Source organism: Pinus tabuliformis, chromosome 6 (assembly GCF_031772625.1).
Source record: "Pinus tabuliformis cultivar Carrire ecotype Pingquan chromosome 6, CPIR1, whole genome shotgun sequence".
NCBI classification, from domain to species: Eukaryota; Viridiplantae; Streptophyta; class Pinopsida; order Pinales; family Pinaceae; genus Pinus; species Pinus tabuliformis.
Genome location: NC_142292.1, coordinates 1688219746 through 1688241099, shown reverse-complemented (window position 1 = coordinate 1688241099; position 21354 = coordinate 1688219746). Strand labels below are relative to the sequence as shown.

General features: G+C 36.3%; 1 protein-coding gene across 1 annotated transcript in view; it reads right to left on the bottom strand.

Moving 5' to 3' along the window:
• UBP5 (ubiquitin-specific protease 5) overlaps window positions 1–21354 on the bottom strand; it is a 215448-nt gene that overhangs the window by 147288 nt on the left and 46806 nt on the right. The window contains exons 4-5 of the mRNA XM_089429428.1: window positions 18095–18154; window positions 17911–18006 (exon numbers count right to left, since the gene is read on the bottom strand). Coding sequence (XP_089285554.1) covers window positions 17911–18006; window positions 18095–18154 — 156 coding nt within the window. The remainder of the gene's footprint in view (window positions 1–17910; window positions 18007–18094; window positions 18155–21354) is intronic.

Here is a 21354-nt window from a genome sequence, read left to right as displayed (position 1 = left end):
TCAGTGGACACAAGTGTTAGACTATGAGAATACGACATTCTGGTGCCGAACTTGCTTTCAAACAGGTCATCTACAGAATTCCTATTCATGAGCATGGAAGGCACCAAAAAAAGAAGAGGAGGCGAACCCCTAGGCCAAAGGAATGGTAGTTCCACGACAATTCAAAAGATGAGAAAGAAGAGGGCAAAGAAAATCATCCAAACTCTGAGCCACAACCTCCTTCTAACAACAAATCAAATGTTGAAGAAGGGGATAATTCCAGATCAATGGTCACAACTCAGAAGGTTACAAAATCAACAGAAATCATGGTTCCATAACAGCAGAAAGTGGTGATGCCAATGAAAAAGGACTTAGGTGGCATTAAGAGATCTCATGTATCTGAGAGTTCGGACTCAGACAAAGATATCCTCCCACGGACCAACAACAATCAATTAGTGATAGTAACTTTTGCTCCAAATCATGGATTATTGCAGAAGTGTTGGAAATACTAAGAGGGAGGGTGAATTGGTATTTCCTTTACAATGGTTACTTTACCAATTAAGATCACTTACAAATAAAATACAAAATTAATAATCATAAAATAAATACTTTTATTAATCAATAAATGATGAGGGCTCCAATCCTCTTTTTACAATGAATCAAGTAAAATAATAGTTTAGGGCTCTAATCCTAGATAAAGACTCCAATCTTCTAGCAAACCAATCTCCACACTGTATCGTGCCGCGCTCCAAATTGGTCTTTACGAAGGTCCAACCCTATCTTCCACAAGGCTCCAACCTTGTCTTTATGAGGCTCCAACCCTTTCCACTGGTTCAAGCTCCAACCCTCTCAATCTGCTTCAGCTTCTTCAAGGTAGGTTTAATGGTTCTTCAAGGCTTCCCAAAATCTTATGCAACAAACCTTGACAATATCTTCAATAATGCTCTCAATCAATCTTCAAAATACTTTGTTCATCAATGACGACTTTAGCAACCACAAAAAATATCTTTAATACTTTTCATGATATCCAAACAATTTCCTCCAAGGTCACTCCATGAGGGCTTCAATCATGCATCAAGGTTTCCAAGAATGCTTCAATTAGGGTTTCCAAAAACTTCTTTCAAGAACACTTCAGTTAGGGTTTCCAAAGACTTCTTCAAGAACACTTCAATTAGGGTTTCCAAAGACTTCTTCAAGAATGCTTTAATTAGGGTTTCCAAAGGCTTCTTCAAGAATGCTTCAATTAGGGATGGTAATCAAGTCTTCAATGGCTGCTAGAAGAAATATTCTCTACCATGCATCAACTCAACTACAAAGGTGTCTCCAAGACTATTCGTTTGTACAAGGAATTAAGCCTACACCATTAGGTCCACAATGATGTCTTTAATAATGACGTCAACAGAGATTCCCAACAAAATGTCTACAATGCTCCAAGATCAACTTCTGCAAGGTTCTTTAAGAATATCTGCTCCAAAAATTATCATTAATAATGAATCATTTAGGCTGCCTTCAGATCTGCTTAACAAGTTTGCTCAAAAGTCTTCAGTGGCCTGCTCCAAAAGTGTCAAATTTGCCCTAGGGAGCCTGCTTCAAAAGCTACCACGAATCTACTTACAAAAAGTTGTCAAGTGAGTTCTAACTTTTACCAAGCCTAAAATCTCCTTTATCAACAATGTTTTTTGAGTGCTCCAAAATACTCCAATGAATGCTTAGATCATCAAGAGAACACTTCAAAAATTTGTTCCAAAAATAAGGTCTGCCATCAATTGTTCATAGGTTGGAATAGGTCAAAATTGCTTGAATAGGTCTTCTTCAAATGCCTTCTAGGTCCTTTCCAAGTATGCTCCTTGATGCTCCTTAGATATTGCTTCAACTGATCTTCTACAAGACACTGCCTCTCAAACAATGCCAAAATCCTAATCAAGTATCTCAAGTTCACAGTCAAGGTACCACAGGTAGAAGGTCTGAAATGCAAACCTTGTTGCAAGTCTGAAGTGCCTCAATATAGCTTTGAATTTTTGTGTCACTTCAACAATCCGAATCACAGTGCTACAAGTCTGAGTTTTAGGTTTGCTTTAGGTTTGAAGCTTGAATGTAGAGCATTGCATGTCCAAAAATATTTATAGGACTGGGTCTGCAACCAAAAATAGGTCTGAAACAACAATATGTACAGACTTTGAATTAGCTTCTGACTTTAATTGAAAACATTATGTCACATCTTTATATATCCTTTTATTCTTTGTTATTTTTTTATAATTTGCAGATGATCTTCTGGCCAAACGGATGGTTCCTTACATCAATTTATACTTGTTTGCAAACTTCACAAAAGCGTTGACCTGTATTATTGAACAAACGTGTCTCTATGCCAGAGCTAATCTGTAGGTTGATAAATTGATTTTAGTTTTGTTTATTAATTAATCAACACTCATTGTCATAACAGTGGGGCCAACCTGTAATATGTTTTTTTATTTGTTTTGTTTTGTAGTAGACGTCTTTGAGCAAGGGTTTTTGGTTAGCTAAATTTGGTGAACATAGCATAATTAGAACAATGTAACAATGGATTTAGAGTTTATTGAAACAATTTAGGGATTTAGGGTTACATGAATTAGAGCTTCAATAATGTTAGAGTTTGATCATGTAGCTAGGGTTTCAACAAGAATGCTTAGGGCTAGTGTTTCTCCAATTATGCTAGGGTTAGGGTCCACATTTAGGGGACATCAACAATTAGGGTTTAGTAATTCATGATAGGGTTTTCACTTAGGGTTAAGGTTAGGGTTTCCATAAGGCTAGGGTTTCTTCATCTTCAACAATGACATCATCGTGTTGACATCAATGACAACTTTGACCAACAATTAGGGTTTCAATAATCTTAGAGTTTGATCATGTAGCTAGGGTTTCAACAAGAGTGCTTAGGGCTAGGGTTTCTCCAATTATGATAGGGTTAGGGTTTACATTTAAGGGACTTCAACAATTAGGGTTTAACAATTCATGCTAGGGTTAGCACTTTGGGTTAGAGTTACGATTTCCATAAGGCTAGGGTTTATTCATCTTCAACAATGACATCATCGCATTGACATCAATGACAACTTTGACCAACAATCTCCCCCTTTGTAATTGATGGCAATATTCTCCCGCTTTCGGCATTCTCTCCCCCTTTGACACCAATGGCAAATGGGGTGTTTTCCTGACAATGTCTTTCCATCAAGCACTCCCCCTATCATGTTTTTTTCCTTGTCATGTTGCTCCCCTTATCATCATGTTGCTTATTTTTTCATCTTCATGTTGCTCCCCCTGTCATCATGATTCTCTTCTTTTGACAATGTGGTCCAAGAGATGCATTTCTTCAAGTGATAGTTAGCTACTACCACAGCCTGCATAAGCTACTCTTTCTCTCTTTTTGCTTATGGAACCTAAGACAAGAAAAAAGTTGTGGCTTTGCAATCGAGTGGAAAGCATCTTCAACAATGATTCATCAGATGTAGTGGAGACAAGAGATCATGTTATTTCCTGCAAGAATAGTCACTATCATAACCTCCCTTTAACAATATGCATGGTCTTCATCTTAATAGGCAGAATTCATAGTATCAGAACTTGAAGAAATATCACCTTTTCTTATGATGTCCTTTGTCAACAGCATGGATTGATGTCTTGGGTATTCAAGACATATTCCACATGTTCTCCTTCTGGTTCGGCTTGCTTCCTTCTCCAAACCTGTGTAACTCTCTTTTGATGTTTGGTTGACATGTTTTTAGATTGTTTAGGGACCCAATCCAAGTTACAATCACAAGCCATATGTCCAATATTATGACATTTGAAGCATTTAGTTTTGATACATAAGTGAGGGGGTATAATTTATTCCTGCAAATTTACTTCAGGGAAGTTGATAGGATTCCTTACAGATGCCCCTATTATATGCCCTACAATCCTTTGCCATGTGCGCAAAATTTGTACAAGAGTAACAATAACCAAAAAAAAATATACTTTGGTAACTTGAAGATGGAGATTGCCTTGATGTACTTCTAAAGTCATTTTGCCTTGAGATTCTCTGATGATATTCATCACCTCTTGCATTTCTAACACCATCTACTTATCTTCTTGGAGTAAGGGTTCTTCCAATGTCATTTTGACTCCTCCCCTTGCTTCTACTAGAACTAGGGGCATTAGCATCATTTTCAAGTTTGCTTGCATCCTTGTTCTTTGATGCATTAGGGTTTGCATCATTTTTGCTAGAAGAGTCACTTGCATATCCTAGACCAGATTTGTGAAATGGCGATCTTTGACAGTTGAGGGTGTCATCCAAGGCTTGAGAAATTTTCAAGTTCTTGTTCAGCAAATCAACTTATTTTCTTAAAGAGACAATTTCTTCTTTCATCTTCTCACAATTTTCATCTTTATTTGCTAGTTTGCTCTCCATTTCATCCTTCATCCTTTTTGCTTCATATGCTTTGATTTTAAGAGAGGCGACATCTGATTTAAATAGCAAAATCTTTTCATCCTTTTCTTTTAGTGGATATGCCACAGTCTTCTTTTCCTTCTTTGCTTCATCAACTTGCCCTTTGAGGAGGATCAATTCTTCCATTAGATTCTCAACTTCAGCTCCTTGCATCTATTTCTTTGCTTCCTCTATCTGAGCTTTTAGCGAGGTGACTTCTTCTTTATATTGAACAATTTCTGCTTCAAATTTACTCAAGACCTCAAGTCTTTGATCAAGATGGCTTGACAAAATGTCTTCGTTTTTCTTTGCTTCATCCAATTGGGTTGTCAAGGAAATGACCTCTTCATTGTGTTTTTTCTCATTTTGATGCAGGTTTGCCTTAAGTTTGTTGAAATGCTCACCTCTTTCTTATACTTGATGCCTTAAAAGGACAACTTCCTCCTTTATCTTGTCAAGGTTATGATCACCATTTTGTACTTGCTTCTTGAGCTCCTTATTTTCCTTTTTTAAACTACTTATCTCTTCTAGGGCAGCTTCAAGTTTTGCCTTGTGATCTTCTTGTTAGAAAATCAGAAGGCAGAAAGATTTTCTTTATGTTCATAATTACTAGTGATATTCTTATGTTCATATTAACTTTCTTGTGTTCTTTTATCTTATTTCATCCAGCAATTACCAAAACCATAACACGAAGATCAAAGACACCAGATGTTAGCGGACAACCAGGGAAAAACCCAGTCAACAATTCTTCCTTTTGTAGTTTCACGAGATGATCCAAGACTCCTTGACCTAGACACAGACTTCCTCCAATCACCAAGTTATCCCTTCCTTTCTTTTGCAAATGATGACCTTCCAGCAACAACTTTGACCTAGCACTTTGATCTTGCAGCAACAAAATTTCGAACTCCCTAACAACAAAACTTTGACCCAGCAACAGAACTTCGACCCTAGTGGTAACCCAGTGACTTCCTATGAATGAGAGAGAGAGAGAGCCCAAAACTTCGACTTTTATCCTTCTTCTGCGATTCTCCTTCTTCTCTTGGAATTTCGCACTTTTCTACTTCTATTGCTTGTATATTGAACTTACGAGATTCTCCTCCAAATGAATCGAACTGCATTATATTTATAGGCTCTTCTGGAGTTCGAATTACCCTTATGTAGGCCGACTTGATCAGGGAAGGGCCGACTTGGTGTGGAGGTGACAAATGACTTATTTTACTCAATAGTAATTCTTTATACATGATTCAAAAGACCAATAAGGGTCTCATTAAATGGAAAATGACTCTAATGACTTAATATAAAACCTAGAAGTCCTCAATGGGAACTTTGACCTAAAACATGATGACCCAAGCACGAAACCCGTGCATTAATAAGTCATAATAATAATAATAATTTTTTTTCTTTTGATAAATACATTTCATTATAACTCAAATACAATTTTGAAGACTGAACCTAGTTACATTCTTCAACACTCCCTCTTAACTAGGGAGGTATTCATAATTACACATATATACAAGTACATGGAAGATCTCAAAACACATGAACCATGAAGAGTTTAGGCACAGAAGGTGCCACGAACTAGATTCCTGACTAGGAAAATCTATCCGGGTGGGAATAAGATGGACTAAAGCTTTCAGCCTCTCTAGGTACCATCAGGCTTACTTGCTAACCATCAACCTAGGGAACTAGGTGCGTAATGCAAGGTCAGAGCTCTATGACCAACGCCACCCTCCCTACTTTGGGAACTAGACATCAACACACAGGTCAACCAAATGTCCTCCCAGGCATTTTGTATTACACACAATGCCTCAACACATCAAATCTCTCCCGATCAAACAGATCGGTAACATCAAGCATGCTTCCAAAACTTCAAGAGATTTACCTGAACAATCACAACCCCAATCAGTAACAAACTTTCAAATACATAAGTAAACACAAACCTTCGAGGTCTACAGACATCTTGATGTTGCTTCACAATTTATCACAGTAGGACTTAGAGGCTTTCCAAACAAATCTTGATAGAAGATTCCTCAATCATATAGCTTCTTTTCCTACTTCACATGCAGCAACATATTCTACAACTAGATCCTACTTTCATTCTTTCAATAGCACCTCAATATTCATTCTCCAATTTCTTCTTCAAGGTATCCATCATGGCTATAATATGCCCTCCCTCTCGACTTGTGAGATATACTCTTTCCTTAATCCAAGCTCCCTCTTAACTTAGGGAGATCAAGTTATTTTCCCTAGCATTGAAGAATCTTTCATGGCTTCAATCATTCTTATTAAAGTCATCTTGATCATCATCATTCATATAACTTCCTTTATCATGCTTATCAATCAAATCCACTTTACTTACGAATACCTTCAAGCTCTTGAAGATTATGTACTTGCACAACTTAAACCGCAAGTACAACCAAATACATATAGAGAAGCATGAAGTTAACTATATCAAAATCATACAATAATGGAAGCATTAGGCATCAAATACCTAAACTTAGTTAGGTTCATAATTAGCAAGAAACATATACTTCCATACTTCAACCTCTAGCTCGGGTTTTTGTCACAAACCCTAGATCACATCATTAACTCAATCAAGAAATTAGTCTCATTACATCTAGGGTATCAATATTATTTTCAGAAATATGATAGACTTTATTATGATACCTTGCAACCCCTACAAGCAATAAGTACATTTCTATAATACATCTAACAATTTTCGGAATTTATATGTTAGACTTCTACTAGGATTTGATGCAAATCCTAGATTCATCTTTGAGACACTCAGCCTTAGATGTCAACAAATAAAACCAATCACAACACAATCTAATATGATTAGCTTCTATTAGGGTTTGTTGTAAACCCTAGATTTTATCATCATAATGGAAAAATATCACCAATTCCTAGAATATCAATCTTCTACTAGGGCTTAGTTACAAACCCTAGAATTTACACACTATGAGCATCAACAATTAGGTTAGCACAAATACATATCTAGGATTTCATGCACAAGCATATCACTATCCATAAGGTAAGCCCAAGACACAAATATCAATACACTTAAAGTCAGACATACAGCAATCTTGATTAGGCTAAGGTTTTGATTAGACAGACATAGACATAAGGTTTCATTCCTAGGAGCTTACTCTAGATACATAAGGGTTTACTCATGAACCCTAATTTACCAAAGCCTCAAGGTTTAGGAATACATTACTATCCAACCTTAAAGGACTAGGGTTTCCATAACAATACCAAAACCTTAAACATGACATTACCATCAAAATCCCAAACATCAAGAGAACAGTATTTTCTATATTTCATTACTAACCCTACGTAGACTAGGGTTTTTCACATTAGCATCGGCATACCCTTAGGTTAAGGCTTTACAGAAAACCTTTTAGGGTTCCACAAACATGATGATTTTAATGAGGGTAGACTCAATATAATGATTAATCACCGAACTAAGAATCTTTACGATTCAAAAGCCCTAGACATAATACTTGTTAGTGTTAGCACTTTGTAATTTCCTTTAGGCTGAAAACGGATTACAAAGGTAACCACAAACCACTTTTAGGCTAGAATCTAGCCCTTCTAGCCTTGGAGAGGGTTCTCTCACTAAGGTTCTCTCAGTGAATTAGATCACTGAATGATTTCCGATCTTAGGCTAGTTATGAGGATCAAAAAAAGTGAAAAAGTTTTTGAAGTTGTGGCTACCGGGTGAAAGAGAGATTTATTGGCCATGGAGTCAAAATAATGTCCAGTAACCAATCACAGCCAACAGAGCATTTTGAGCTAGGGCAAGGTAGGCAGACTCCTGGATCTACAAAATTTGATGTAGTGTGGTTGGGATGAAATGATAGTAAGGATCCATTAAATATAAAGCATGCATAGATGAATTCTATATCTAACTTCCGAAGAAAACACTAAAATTGTTTGACAAGCTTGAGCAGAGTACCAATGTAAATTTTGCAACATAATTTTCTTTCAAACAATTAAAAAGCAAAGTACATGTAAAAACTAGAAGGGAAGACAAATCACAAAGAGAGGCACATCACCATTATGTCTGACACAAGAATCCTGGAACAAAACTATCTCTATATTGATGTATTGATCATTGTTTAAAAACTTTCTCCACTGTTTACAAAGTTTTCAAAAGATACACTCTATTCACTCTTGAATCCAACCCCTTCTACATTCAGATTCATGAATTATATACAATATGCTCTTCCTAAGTCAAACGGGGTTGAAATGAATCTATTCCCAATAGATAAAACTAATTACATCAAAATAGAAATGATAACAAACTACTTCCCTAAAAAACAGAAAATTGTTTTGACTCATTAATTACATGGGATTTTTTAAACAAAATGCATTAAATCACTCCCAAAAGATGATTCATGAATGTCTAAATTGGTAAGAATAGTTGTCACAGTCATAAAAACCATCTGTAGAAGTTTTGGAGTCAAATTCATTGGTCAAAAGGTTGACTGTCTAAAAACGCAACAAATCTGTTGTGAATCCCCAGTTTAGCAGCAACTTGCGCAACAATCCAAGTTGTGCATACCTCCGGTCCATCTCTGAAAGGATGAAGCTAATGGGTTGTCTTGAAATTTCCCTGAGAAGGTTATGAACTAATGAAACAACTTCAAAACTAAAAACATGCCTCTGAACCACTATCTCCCTTTTGTTATCAAATTCAGCAACAAACTTGTGCAGCACCTCCCTTGTGACTGATATTTTTTTAATATCTCCTAAACGGTGAATCAGATTGAGCTAATTTTGCCAAATCCGACTCACGGATTTCAAAAAAATCCAAAAATGGCTATAGATGACGGTGGCTCATTTCTCGAAAATCGTGAAGCAGTTTGACCTTAAACTAAGTGAGTGTATTTATCTTACCCCCATGCAGCTCCTGTAAAAATTTCATGGCAAACAGGTTTTAGCGTTGAGTTGTCTTTGCATGGCTTTACTCACATGCTTGAACTTTGGCTGAGCAAAATGGGATGATTAATGATGTTTCCACCCTTGAAAGCCTCTTTTAAGTTCCCACACACAAAAATAATGCCAAAAAATTGTTTTTTAATTGAACCCTAATGCTTCTGACAGTTGTGCAGCAATAACTGCAACAACTCATTGGTTACCATGCTTCCGACCATCTTTTGGAATTCTAAATGTGTTGGGTAGTTGCAAGACAACCCATACAACATTGGACACCTATTTAAAAACCTTTGCTTAAGCTACAAACCTCCATATTTGAAAATTACCTGTCACAGCAGAAACACAACAAACTCCAACTTTTGCAGCAGCTTCAATGGCAAATAGCAATGTTCCTCTTCTCGTCTTCCAAAGTGTTTCAGAGCAAATGATAGCTTCGAATGGCTGAAATGAAAGTGAAAAGGGACTTTTGTAGCCTTCATACACTTCAAAGATGTTCTTTTGAAGTAATGATGACCCACTTCTAGATGTGAAATATGGATAAGTGGTGTTTTTTAGCATGACATAATTGACCATAACTAATCCCTATAACTGACATGACTCAGCATAACAAAGCCATGATGACTAAATCTTTCATGACATGACCAATTGCCCCTTATAATTACCCTTTTATGATGATCTCTCGTGACACTAAGTTTTGCCTTGACCAAATAGGCCTCTTTCAATCTTAGACCCTTTTCATGAGACTTAATCCTAAACCATATTCACAAAAGACCCTTTTAAACCATAATACTCATGAAATCAAGACTGGCATTTACAAATTGACCTCAAGTGCATGGAAACACTGAAATGACTAAGATCCCTCTAATATAGGACCCTAACAGTTAGTAATGTAAAGTAGATTTATTAGAATGAATGAATATACCTTTATCACAAAGAGAACAAGGTTTATGGTCTAAAACATACCTTTGAGTTATTTTCTAGACAAACCTTATAGGACATCAATTCCAATAGAGCTTCTATCATGTTTTGTATTGTGGAATCTTTTCCATAGCCCTTAAGCATTTAGCAAGCCTTTCCTAAACAACGAAAATATGAAAAAAAATGGCATCTAATACAAACACATCTAGATAAGAAAAGGAAAACCAAATATTAAAGAGAATACAAGGAGTAAAATACTTATTTTTGGAAAAATGGTGAGGGCTCCCTCTTAATCCAATCTCAAATGATACCTATAACTTTAACAAAACAATTCAAAAAATGTTTTTCCAAAGCATGTCAAACCTATAAGTACTAGAAATCAAAGCATAAAAAATAATTCAAAACTTTAGAGTAGAAGGATATGTAAGGGATAGAGTCCCTAAGAGTCCCTAGCAAATAAGTCTTCAACTTCAGATTCTTCCATCTTGTTCTTCTTTGGTGGTCCTTCATCAACAACATTTGCATGTTCCCTTTCTCTCTTCTTAAATCTCGGATTCTCAGGACAATTGCTTCTATAGTGACCCATCTTGTGACAATTGTAGCATTCTATCTTGGATAGGTCTACCTTCCTTCTAGGCCCTTTACACTTCTTGAAGGTTCTTTTATTCTTGTAATGTGCGGAATAAGCATTTGAAGCTTTCTCCTCTTCATTCCTTTTGTTGCTTACTAATAAAATTTTGACTTCTTCTTGACGACATGCACTGCATAATTGTTAGAATGTAGGAGTTTCCTTCCAATTGTTGATACCTGATGAAAAGGCACTCCAAGATGTTGGAAATCTTAGAAGTGCAGTGATTACAAGCTCTTTTTCAGGTACTATCTCATCTATTGTCTAGAGTTCATCTCTGATTCTAGCTATCCTTACAAAGAAGGATGCTACAGTGTCATCCTTTGTCATCTTCATAGTTCTTAGTTCATTCTTAAGACTTGCAATTTGACCAAGATACTTGATTGTGAATAATTTGGATAAGCCCTCATACATCTCTTGAGTGGAATCTATGTTGGATATATATGGGATGAGGTTATCCTTTATTCCATCCACTATTAGGGTCATGGCTAATATCTCCATCTCTCTAGACTTTTATTTTTCTGCATCATGTGATTCATTTGTGGGCTTCTTTACTTTCCCTTTGACTAGATTTAAAACTTTATTCTTCCTGAGGATGAGACCCATCCTCTTTTTGCATGCCCTGTAATTGGATGCTCCTTCTAAATTGTTTTCTCCCTTCATTGAGTTAGACATTGTTCTTGAAGATAGTAGGCTTGACTTTTTATATGATTCCTTTCCTTGATGATCCTGATTCAAGCTTCTTAAAACTCCTTATTCTCCTTTCAATAGATCTTCATGCTGCCTTTTTCCTTCTTTTTCACCTTAGCTTTGATCGCATGTTGGAAAATCAAAAAGGCAAAAAGATTTTCTTTATGTTGATAATTACTTGTGATATTCTTATGTTATTATTAACTTTCTTGTGTTCTTCTTTTTTCTTAGTTCATCAAGCAATCACCAAAACCATAACACAAAGATCAAAGACACCAGATGTAGGTGGACAGCCAGGGAAAAACCCCTATCTAGGGGAAAACCCAGTCAACAACTCTTCTTTTAATAGTTTCACAATATGATCCAAGACTCCTTGACCTAGACACAAATTTCCTCTAATCACCAAGTCAGCCCTTCCTTTCTTTTGCAAATGATGACCTTCCAGCAATAACTTCAACCTAGCACTTTGATCTTGCAACAGCGAACTTTCGACCTCCCTAACAACAGAACTTTGACCCCAGTAGTAACCCAGTGACTTCGTATGAATGAGAGAGAGAGAGAGAGAAAGAGCCCAAAACTTCGACTTTTATCCTTCTTCTGCAATTCTCCTTCTCTTGGAATTTCGCGCTTTTCTACTTCTACTGCTTGTATATCGAACTTATGAGATTCTCCTCCAAATGAATTGAACTGCACTGTATTTATAGTCTCTTATGGAATTCGAATTACCCTTATGCAGGTCGACTTGTTGTAGAGGTGACAAATGACTTATTTTATTAAATAATAATTCTTTTACATGATTCAAAAGCCAGAGAAGGGTTCCATTAAATGGACAATGACTCTAATGACTTAATATAAAACCTAGAAGTCCTCAATGGGGACTTTGACCTAAAACATGATGACCCAAGCATGAAACCCATGCTTTAATTAATAATAATAATAATAATAATTATTTTCTTTCTCGTTTTTTTGATAAATACATTTCATTATAACTCAGATACAATTACGAAGATCGAGCCTAGTTAAATTCTTCAACACTTCTTTGAGGTTTTCTTCATCTTCTAGGTCTTCCTTGCTCTTGGTGTCTTCAACTTTGCTTTTGGCTATCTTCTCTGATTCTGGATCATCCTTGTGCTCTTGGATTTCATCATTTAAAGTTATGAGCAAAAGTATTTTTGAATGAAGATCTTGAAGATTCTCCCAAGGTTCTTTCATTGATGAACATTTCTCCATTTTGACTTTTATAGGATCTGGTAGGCCACTCAAAATTGGCTTTATTGCTATCGCATTATGTCCCTTGGACTCTTCTTCCATTGTGCTTCCGGTAGCCACTAATTCCCAAACTTCAAAACTTTGAGCCATTAAGAAATTCTTCATTCTTACATTCCATATATCAAAGTTTCCATTGAATGTAGTGGCTTTGGACATTTGATTTTCATATGAATTCTTGACATCTTCAAATGGTTTGGAGCCTTTCTTTCTTGATTTTGTGATTTTGTGTTTTAAGGATCTACCTTCCAATTGTTAGGCTAAGACTGAAGGTACTGGCTCTGATTCCAATTGTTGGAAATACTGAGGAGGGGTGATTCAGTGTTTCTTTTACAATTGTTACTTTGCTAGTTAAGATCACTTATAAATAGAACACAAAATGAGCAATGATAAAATAAATACTTTTATTAATTAATAGATGATGAGGACTCCAATCCTCTTTTTACAATGAATCAAGTACAATAAAAGTTTAGGGATCCAATCCTAGATGAAGACTCCAATCCTCTAGCAAACCAATCTCCAACTTGTATGGTGCCGAGCTCCAACTTGGTCTTTATGAGGCTCCAACCCTATCTTCCACAAGGCTCCAACCCTTTCCACTGGTTCAAGCTCCAACTTGGTCTTCTTGAGGACTCCTATCCCCTGGGGCTCCAACCCCCTCAATCTGCTTCAGCTTCTTCAAGGTAGATTTAATGGTTCTTCAAGGGATCACAATTAATCATGTAAACTTTTTGTAATTTTTTCGTTTTTTTCTTTGTTGTATCAATTGTGGAGCTTTGAGCTCTTCATTGTGGTAGGCCTTTAGGCTGATGTAACTATAATGCCCTCGGGCATCTGCAAAATGTAATTGTGTCCCTGTTTTCAGGTTGAATAAAATTATGATTTATATTCGGATAAAAAAAATCTGGGGGTTGTCTAGCTAGGGTTCTACATTACAAGTGTGGTACTTTTAGGATTTCTTGTTCTTTTAGTGAAACACTTGGAGAATGATGTGTCGTTGGTTGTTCACTCTATAAAGAAGGCCGTCATTTAATTATTCATGTGTGGCTATCATTTAATTATTCATTGTCACATTATTACTTCGCTGATTTTCTTCTTGTTGTTAGGAGTATCTATGGAAGAGCCCTCCTTTAATTTTATTCATAGTGAAGGGAATCGATATGGTCATTTTGCATGTTTTTAACAGCCTAATTACACCTTCTTCCATACTGCTCAAACCCTCTTGATTGTTAATCTTGACTCCACCACCCATTGGATAGGCACTAGTCTAGACATTCCACCATCCCAGTCATTTCAAAAGTATATCTTACATATTCTTTCTAGGAAATTCCCCCCTTGTGTTAGAGGCTAGGTTGCAGGAAACATGGAAACATCTACAAGTTTCTGAAACGGGTACAACTGGAAATGTGACACCGAACACATTAACTTGCAAGAAAAAAAATGAGAAACAGAAATGACATTTTAGAAGGAAAACCAAGTGTATTAACTCTCATATATGATTACATTATGCAAAATACAAAATTGTCCTTTATAGACGAGGCTATATATCCAAGATTACTTCGCTGATTTTCTTCTTGTTGTTAGGAGTATCTATGGAAGAGCCCTCCTTTAATTTTATTCATAGTGAAGGGAATCGATATGGTCATTTTGCATGTTTTTAACAGCCTAATTACACCTTCTTCCATACTGCTCAAACCCTCTTGATTGTTAATCTTGACTCCACCACCCATTGGATAGGCACTAGTCTTGACATTCCACCATCCCAGTCATTTCAAAAGTATATCTTACATATTCTTTCTAGGAAATTCCCCCCTTGTGTTAGAGGCTAGGTTGCAGGAAACATGGAAACATCTACAAGTTTCTGAAACGGGTACAACTGGAAATGTGACACCGAACACATTAACTTGCAAGAAAAAAAATGAGAAACAGAAATGACATTTTAGAAGGAAAACCAAGTGTATTAACTCTCATATATGATTACATTATGCAAAATACAAAATTGTCCTTTATAGACGAGGCTATATATCCAAGATTCCAAAAGTAGCCGTTATATATCCAAAATCAGCTTTTCATGGCACCATGTTCTGAAAATGAAATAAAACATGAGCTAAATATAAGTACAATTATATATCCTAATAATCCTCATCTCATCAACAAAAGTAGAAAAAGTTTCTTATTCAGCAGAACTAGAGCATGGATAGATTAGAAATGAATCAGTTTGTGGAGTGATTATAGACAAATTTGAGTGGTATATTATTTTTTTGTGCAATAGAAGGGTCCACACCTTTCTCGGGTGCTTGTGTCAGCCCATACAAGCAAAAACTGTCGCAAAGGCAGGGAAAATTTGAGCAGAAATGTTGCCGAAACATTTCAGTAGTGTTTCAGCGGCATTTTAGCGTTTCTGGGCATTTCCAGTATGGGAATTCCAGGTTGAGGAGCATTTCCTGCAACATAGGTTGGAGGAAACCAGGATTAAAGTGACAGGAAGAATTGTTGGTGACACTGGGAAACCTTCCTAAGTGCCTCTAAATTCACACTTGGTTTCGGGACTCTGAATATCTTCGAGTGCAGGCCTGGGAGGTAACACCCTCCAAGTGCAAGAGAATGAATACCATAACATGAGATATTTTACTTGAATACCTTCCTCATCCAATGCTATATGGATGGCTTTTTTAATGTCTCACAATGCAAATAAGTGGCAGGGGATAAGGGGAACAAAAACAGAGGGATCAGAATGTCATATTCCTAATTACATAAAAAATGCTATTAAAATATCGTGGTTTATCGAGTTCAAGCAATTATAGATTTCAGTCTTTCTGATGGTATAAATTACAAACTTTTGAAATCTATGATTATAATAATAAAAGGCAAAATATAGGTATTATGGAGCTAGAAAGTTAGATAAAAGTAGGATCAGATAAATTAATTAAAATTTGACTCAAGTAATCAAAGAGCCTTGAGATAGATTCTAAGAATAGCCATTTCGAGATATACCGTTATACTTTCTTTAAGATGCACCACAGTGACAAGCATCCACCATTCTAAATCACAGGGTTCACCAAATTTGATCCTTCATGTTCAAAATTCGGCAAATCTCAACCAAACTATACATTTCGTTTCAGCCTAAGAAATTCGTCGAGGTGTTCTCTAATTTTTGGTTCATCGATCATGTGGCATATATCTCTGAAAGCCAGTGATATAACCAAGCTGCAGCGACTTTGTTCACTCACAAATAGACTGTGCCCACATGCCGTTGACCTGGTTATGGCTGGCATCTATAGATATTAGAAATCATATTTAATAATTAGGCCACTGTCCTACGTGCCCTTGACGAGGTTATGGCTGGTGCCTATAGATATTAGAAATCATATTTAATAATTAAATTACCCTTCATTAATGCATTATAAAGCCAAACGCATAGTGTAAATGTTCAATGATAATGGAAATGGCAGTCTATAATGTTATTATTTAGTATATTATGGTTATTTAGTATATATGTTTAACTATAGGTTTCTAGCGAATTTTATATATATATATATATATATATTCTCTCTTCATTCTCTCTTCTCTCTCTATCTCTCTCTATCTCTCTCTCTATATATATATATGAAAATAATATATATAGGGCGTGGAGTATGTCCTAAAACTGTTTCTGCTTGGCTAAAAGCTCATCGTAAAGAAACACGTTAACGGCCCAAGACCCAGATGCATCTAGTAGGAGTGAAAGCCTGTCCCCTTATGGACCACCAATGGGTAATTCTAGGTGGTGTGGTTTTCCTTGAATAACAATGATGAGACAGTCTGCAGTTGTGTATAGCAGCTAGTGATGGCTCTCCCCATTGTTGGTCTGACAACTGAGTTATGAAAAGTATATATATATATATATATATATATATACTCAAAATGTTTAATGTTCCAGGCATCATATTATTATTTTAAAACAAATATTATATATATATATATATATATATATTGAAAATTTTGTAATATGTGTATAGATGAACTTAATAGTGAACCCAATCCAAATCTCATCCAGAAATTTGAATTCGAACTGAATTTCATCATTGCCACCACCTATCAGAGGTGAATAATGGTAAGGTGTCCACTCAGCCCAATCTATGACCATGTCAGCTCAACCACTACAACAGATCCCTTGCAGGAACACGCTAGCAACAAGGAAGTTGTAATAGCACCCAACTAATGACCATGACAGCTCAACCACTACAACAGCCCCTTGCAGGAACACAGTGGCCACTTTTTGAGGAATTCAGCCCCGTTAGGGACTGTAATAGCACCCCACTTTACCCAACCCAGCTCACCTCTCATGCTAGCACTCCATATTTAAATTTACTGTTGTGAAAAAAACAGCAAAAAGTGAAATAGTGGGTCTTTCAAATTCATTCTACCACAGTAGCACTTTCAACTTCTGTCTATATGCATCCCAAGGATCTTTATCATTGGTTTTATTTATTGTTATCTTGAAAAGATGAACCGAATGCCCAAAAGAGAGGGACTGATATGATCACTAGATGTAATGAAGTTATGTTTGTGAAATATTATTCAAGTATGTACGTTCTTGTACTGAAGAATAATAGCTCCGGGTACCTGCAACAAATTTTGGACGGCAAATGTGTATATCAATAATCAAGCATCTCTGAAATTTTTTAGAGTGTTGAACTGTGTCAATAATTCTAGCTTAAGGCGTTAAAGGATGCTGCATCCTAAACTATCAACGTCATTAGGTCTTCTACAAAGAAAGAAAGAAAGACAAATAAATTATATAAATGTCCGTAGTCGCCCAAAATACGTCAAAGGTACTTGAAAGGACAGCCAGCCACAATGCAAGGGTGCCAAAGGCATCTACTAGATATAGAAAATGAAGTAAGGATTCTTTGTAAGTTCCACCTGTGAATGACTCAATGGGAGATGATATAATTACGTTGATCTAATGACCAAGAATCAATCTCCTACACTGAATGGATACCGGTCCTCTACATTGTTGACAATCCTTGGGGAGAAGAAACTACACAACAAAAAGGTGAACAAATACAGAACTTACATCTTGGTCCATCTGAATTTGAGCATCCTCAAGCATTTTATTTAGATCATTCATCAAAACATGTTTTCTCTGTCCAAAATAATCCCATATGTGAATCTGTTCACAGTAATACAGAAGAAATCAGTGTAAGCACTACAGTCTTTGTTGATAGAAAATATATAAAATTATACACGGAAATTCTTACTTGTTCTGAAGCAAGGTTGAAGATCTCGCATGCCCTCCTATAAAGCTCTCTTACAGTATCCTGACAGAATTTTGGGATGACAAGAAAACGAATGAAAAAAGAAGAAAAAACAAAACCTGTCTTAAATGCCAAAGCCAACCTTCTAGAAACCCATTTTCTTGTATATTAAGCATATGCAAAATTATGAAATTCCTGCATGCCAGTACACCCAACAAAGTGTTCATGGTGCCCACAATCACCACAAATTAAGAACAGAAATAACCCCAGCTGTGTTTTTTAAAGAATAAGCATATTTCTACAATTAAAAAATCACAAACATTGCAACCTGATCCAGGTCACTGGCCATGCATTCGATTTAAATCTGCAATCAAATCATACATAAGCCCAAAGAAATTATCTTGCATATCTCCTTGCAAATTCCTTCAATATAGCACACTTTCTAAGGCAAAAAATCCAAAGTAATAATCTTGCTTATCTCTTTGCAAATCCCTTCAATATAGCATATAGTCTCAAAGGCACAAAAAACAAAATAATTTGCACATTGTTTTGCAAATTTCTTCAATATAGCATCATTTCTAAGGCACAAAACCCTCATTAATAATCTTGCATATCTCTTTGTACATTCCTGTTGATATTTTGATGTTCTATGCTGTAACAAATTAACAATCACTTACTTCAAACCTTCTTTATGCTGCAATATTAGATAAGCAATTATAGATAGAACATAAATCAAATGCATAATAGAAGACAACCAAGAACAAAATGAGACCCAGAGAATTTAGGTCCAATGACCAGGGCAAAACCCACAAGGGGAAAACCCAACCAGATTCTTTTTCTATTAGAAATCAATAGTTCAGCAGAGATACATAGTACTGCAGAGAAAAGAATGAGTAAGTTCACCCAAATCTGAACAAGTTGTAGCATGAATATCATCACTGGTAGCAGTAGCAGATGCACACATTAAATCAACCTTCCCTTCCACTAAATCAACACTGAAACACTGAATCAACTTTGGCTCACCAAGTTCTGCTCTTACTCTACAAGTCTCTCTCACAATACTCTTCAACTCTCTCCAACTCTTTCTCAAGTTCGAATTCTTCTTTCACAATGCACAAGTAGTAAAAAAAGAGGATGAGAGGCACATATATATAGGAGGAGCAAGAAGTTTGAATCATAAAAGAGTAGTAACTCACATGCCTTGAGGGAGAGTTGCATGTGCCAATTAAGGAGTGTAACTCATGCCATTAAGGAGAGAAATGTGTGTCTTTGTAACTTATGCTTTTAAGAGAGAGGGTAGCATTTGCATTAAAGAGTGTGCGAGAGGAATCTTTTATGACAAGGTTTTATTGAGTGTAAGAGAGTGCAAGGAAATATTTTATGATGTGCTTTAGTTGAGTGTAAGAGAATGTAAGAGGAATAAGTCGCGCCAATAATGAGAGTGTATCTTCAATCTTCAAGTTCGACCTTGGAGAAAAGGAGAGAAGTAGGTCAAGCAAAGGTCACCAAGAGTAATTCTCATGCCCCTAAAGTGAGGGAAAGTCATGCGAAGGTCAAAGGAGGGCTCTAAAGGCAGATCAAAGCTCACACGTGTGGTAGCAGCAACTACTGGGAGGGGCGAAATTTCAGATCTACAGGGGAGGCCGAAAATCCTGCAACTGGATGTTGAAGAAGTGCTACTAGAAGAGATTTGACTGATTTTGATAGGATCAAGGTTAGCACATCATCCGGAGAGGAAGTCAGTCTTAAGGTCATGGAATTCATCAATTGAAGAATCTATAAGGAAGAGAAGATATTTACGGGTTTTTCTCTCAAGTGGAGAGGTTTTGGCCCTGGCTTGCTACCTATATTTTATGTTCTTGATCTTCTTGTTTTGGTAGTTGTTTGATTATTTACAAATACAATAATAAGTAACAAAGCTAATAAGTAAAAAGACATCACAAGCAGTTATCAAGTAAAGATAAATCTCTATAATCATTGCCCTTTTGATTTCTCAACATGGTTTCAGAGCTAAGGTTAACTAAGGGCATTATGAAGATCTCTATTGCATTGAGGAAGCTCCTCAAGAAGTGTTCAAAGGTAGCAAGCCATCTCAAGAGAGGCATCAAGGAAGCATGGAATCTTCTATTCACTACAAAGAAGGAAGGAACCAAGACAAAGGATGAAGGACTCTTCTCAGCACTCACTGGCACATTCCAAGACGAGAATATTTGGGTAATCAATAGTGGTGCATCTAGACACATGACTGGTCATCACAAACAACTGAAGACATTATCAAAGGGAAAATATTCTTACTCAATGGAACTTGGAGATAATAAGAGCTATCCTGTAAGAGGAATTGGATCTACATCTATAGATCTGGAAAATGGAAGCAACATTCATCTCAACAACATCTTGTTTGTACCAGGTTTACATAAGAACTTACATTCTATTTCAAGTCTAGAAGATAAGGGTGATAGAATAGCTTTCATTGATGGAAGAGTTGTAGTATGGAGTAAAAACTCAAGCATAGAGAAGGATAATTGGTATACGTGAAGGAAGGCTTTACAAGTTGATATCTCCTCTTGCACAAGCTTTGGTTCACATTGAAATCAGCCCATGTGAACTATGGCATAGAAGGTTTGGCCATCTTCATTTCAAAATCCTTCCAACTCTAAGTTCTATAGTAGAAGGAATCCCCAAATTGAAAGAAGATCACGAAGGAGTATGCAAAAGATGTGCATTGGGTAAGAATACCAAGAGACCATTTGGAAGCAGTGCTTCACAGTGAAAAGGAATCTTGGATCTTATTCATTCTGATGTTTGTGGTCCTATAATTCCAAAATCACTTGGAGGTTATGTCACATTTATAGATCATCATTTAAGGAAAACTTAGGTTTACTTGATGAAATCCAAGGAAGAAGTATTTATAAAATTTCAAGAATTCAAAGCTAAAGTAGAAAACCTTACAGAGAGGAAAATCAAGATATTGAGATATGATAATGGAGGAGAGTATACATCCCAGGAAATTATAGGTTTCTGTAAGGAATCTGGGATTAAGAGGAAGTTGATAGTCCCAAATAATCCGGAACAAAATGGAGTTGCAGAGCGAAAGAACCGATACATTGAAGAAAGTGTAAAAGCAATGTTGCATGATCAAGATCTACTAAAGTTTTTGCGGGGAGAATCCATGAAGACAGTTGTATACATTCAAAATCGAAGTCCCCACAGGTCACTGGGTAACAGAATTCCCGAAGAAGTATTCACTGGGAAGAAACCAATTG